This window comes from Cariama cristata, unplaced genomic scaffold (assembly GCF_000690535.1).
Source record: "Cariama cristata isolate BGI_N322 unplaced genomic scaffold, ASM69053v1 scaffold16183, whole genome shotgun sequence".
Taxonomy (NCBI): Eukaryota; Metazoa; Chordata; class Aves; order Cariamiformes; family Cariamidae; genus Cariama; species Cariama cristata.
In genome coordinates, this window is record NW_009606897.1 from 231 (window position 1) to 3880 (window position 3650).

The 3650-nt window shown below is 39.6% G+C and overlaps 1 protein-coding gene across 1 annotated transcript in view; it reads right to left on the reverse strand.

Moving 5' to 3' along the window:
• Positions 1–1267: 1267 nt before the first annotated feature.
• The window catches only part of SEMA3C (sema domain, immunoglobulin domain (Ig), short basic domain, secreted, (semaphorin) 3C), a gene marked incomplete at its 3' end in the record, with an annotated part of 114835 nt that continues 112452 nt past the window's right edge, over positions 1268–3650 (reverse strand). The window contains exon 16 of the mRNA XM_009696536.1: positions 1268–1479. Within this exon, the coding sequence (XP_009694838.1) occupies positions 1268–1479 (212 nt within the window). The remainder of the gene's footprint in view (positions 1480–3650) is intronic.

Genomic DNA, 3650 nt, shown 5'->3' on the forward strand with positions numbered 1-3650 from the left:
TTAGCTTTATACTGAGGATGACGTGGATGGGCTGGAATCACTCGTTGGTCAGTTTTTGGTCACCTGTCCCGTCTGCACTCTTCCGCAGGTGCGACCCTTTTAACGACTTTTTACTCGCTTAGCAAAGGGGGGCCAGCAGTGGCCTTGGTTCTCATAGGGATAAGTACAAACGTGGGCCATTCTGCATACCAATCCTATCGATACTTCAGTAGCAACTATAAACATCGAGCGTTATCAGGCCTGAAACGCAGACAGTGTCTGAAAAATATGTAGCTGTGCTTGCAGAAAGTGCAGTTACTTAAAAGAAAGTTAACCGAAAGAAAAACTCCTGAAAGGAGGAATAGTCCTATTTTAGCCAAACCAGGACAGTTTGTCTGTTGTTACTTAAAACTGCATTGATTCTAATACAGTTACTGAACATAAGAACAAAAAAGGGAGATATTCTGCTGAAGCAAAGGGTTAAAAAATTGCACCTAGATTGCCAGGACGCAGCTTGAGTCTTTGAAGAGTAAGTGAGAAAAACAGCATGAAAGACTCAGTGAAAGGCTTGTAAGTCCTCTCTGATTTTGGAAAATGGCCTGATATGAGAATGATGCTTTTCAGTATTCATAATTTATCAACAGACACTTAACAGTTCTTTCCAAAAGATGTTCCCTTTTATTCATATAGCAACTGCTTTGGGTTTGAAATGGATTTTTTCCCTTTTATACTGCTTAAGGAAGGCACATTCCCCATAAACAATCATACTGTATATTACAGTGCTGAAACTTGAGAGCCTTAGAGAGTGTAGTAATGGAAAATGTGATCGTACCATGGTGGGGAAATGCTTTTGTCAATACATGTTCTCAGCCTGGACTAGTTTTTTGCTAAAGAAACCTTTCACATTTCTCTCACTTTTGCCTTTTATCCCCTCAATAGCACAGAAGGGCTACTGCATGCTGACTTCTTCCTGAACTTTATACAGGTTATTGCTTTTATGCCTGTTTCCTCAGATCAATATGAAGTCCTGAGTGCTGCAAACTTTCAGTTTGCAATTAGTAAGGTGTGAAGGAAAAATTCATTAACTAGTTACCTGACTTTAGGGGCTGGAAGAAATTTTCTGATAGCTGTTCTGGCTCGATAGAAATCACTGGGGCTGAGGAGTGAAGTCCCAGCTATACTAAGTGTCTGCCCTTATTTATATGAGTAAAGTGCTGGTCACTGTCCTGCATCCACACGAATTCTCCAGCTTCACTGTAGCCAGACTGTCTGACGAAAACATCATTACCAAGGCTCCCTCACCTTGGTCCAGGGAGTGGATGAGATGCTGACTAAGGCCCTTTCCAGAGCTACTGCTCACATTACTCACCTCTTTCCTCCTGTCATTGTCTTTCTGTAGCAGCCATTTAATAGAAGCCTGAGGAGATTTGGGTGTGCATTCGAGAAACGTGGTGTTGTTTTTTACTCCGTATTGAACTATTTCTGCAGCATTTCGGTATGCTAGAAAGAAAAAGAAAACAGGTCAGGCTACTGTGAATGGTGATTTGATATAGAAAGCAAGTAACTTGCAATACAGGAAAAATGTTTGCAATATGGGTAAAATGAAGTATGTCTGATCCTGATATTGGGCAATAATAAGTAATTTAGGGCACAAAATTTTTAACAAAATGAAATGAAATGTGAAGAAGCACATCCAGTTCCAACTACCAGGGTTTTCAATCTGACATGGTTTGTTCTGAGAAAGTAGGATACCTGTAGGCTGGTAAGCTCTCCTGATGGGATAACTGAGCTCAGAGATATCCTTCCCTGAAATGATCTCATTCTCTGCTACTACAAGAACGCCTGTCTAGAACTACCCAAAGGAGAATGAATCATTTAATATATTTCTTCACACTTCACTGTTTATGAGGTGGGGGAATACGGTTGCATGACCCAAAATACAGCAGCATGCCCTAAGGCAGGCTCCGTCTGCTCCAGCTGCCTGCAGTATCACAGGGCGGCGAGAGAGGGCAGGCTTGGCTCCCACGCCTCCGATTCTCTCGCAAAGCAAGGAAGGGATTTGGCTCTAAATCTGAAATGCAAGGAATAGCAGACAGGCCAGCAACAGAGAGCAAGACAGATTTATAGCACTCCAGCAACACCTGGGCAAGTGCTGAGCATATGTCATCACTTAGACTTGTTGTGCCCCTTTACAGTCTTGATAGCTGAACAATTGGCAGTTACTGACAGGAACTTTGAGATGCTCATTGCTTGGCCCAAATCATAATATTTGTCCTGAAAACAATACACTTCCAGATTTAAAAGCTTACATCATATAGGAAATATAACTTCTTTTTTTTTTTTTTGGAGAAAGGAGCAATGGATACTAAATAATATGAGAAATGCAAATACCTAGAGGTCTACACATCTAAATCTGACTCTGTTTTTGCACAGTTATAAGACTGGTTTTCCTCAGACTCTACTTTATCTCCTATTCTTTTCAGCTTCTTTCATCAACTGATATGTGAAATTGGAATTATTCTACTAAAGGAGGGAGACTTCACTCGGTTCTAGTCCTTCAAAGTTTTCAGCGCATTTATAAGGTTGTACCAAAATCAATTGTAACTTTTAGGAGAATAATGTGGAAGGATTTTGCCTTCAAAGACAATAAGCTAGCAAAGATCTTATCTGTGGGCTGACCTATCTGTAGCCATGGAACAGTGAGAATCAAAGCTGTAATACATTATTACTTTTACATACACTGGAAGTAGATGTACCACAGAAAGACTTTTTTTGTCTGTTTTATTGATCAATATACATCTAACTTCTTACCTGCTCCATACTATTACTACTTAGACATGCTAAGAAAAAGATTGAGAGAATACCAATGCATTTCTGTAATGGCCATAAGGGCTAACACAAGCATAACAACATTAAACAGAACATTTGAAAAGCAATCATACAAGCGCCTTAGTTCTTGATGATCTATTTAAAAATTGCAATATGCCAAAAATGTTGAGTTTATACATGCTGAGATGTCGAAGGCATGCAACCTATCACGTTTAAAAACTTTGTTTCAAGATTATGGTTCCCTATGAGCTTGGAAGTTTTCTTGCTATTGCCTGACTCTGCTCTTTCATCCTTTAGGTAGATTTCATTTTTTCCCCAAACATAGTAGTTTTGCTATAAATGGCTTTAATTATATTTTGAAAGAGTCTAAGTTGCTGTTTCTTTTTATCTTTTTTTCCACTTGGGAAACAACAGCCATCTACCTATGCTATATCCCACTGCTGTCACCAAAAAATCCTTTATAAAGTTGCTAAAACACATAAAGCTATAAATATATCCACATTAAAAAAAAATGGTTGGAAAATAAGAAACCTGTTTCACAAGACTGTCAAGGTTTAAACATTTGTTTCCCCTCAGCCCACAAAGCAGACAGTTGACATTCTCACATTTTCCACATGGAAAGGGGAGACACCCTCCCTTGGGACAGATAATGGATGGGTGGTCACAGCAGATGCCTGCAAGGTAGGACACGCAGCTCAAGTTACTTCATGAGTCGGAGTCTAAGCTTTAATATGGATCTCTCAGAGCTCAGGTGCATACTCTAATGGTGGGATCATCTTTTGTAATTACCTGCTCAAACTATTCAGCTTCATATAAATGACCTAACACTGAGTCATAGGGAA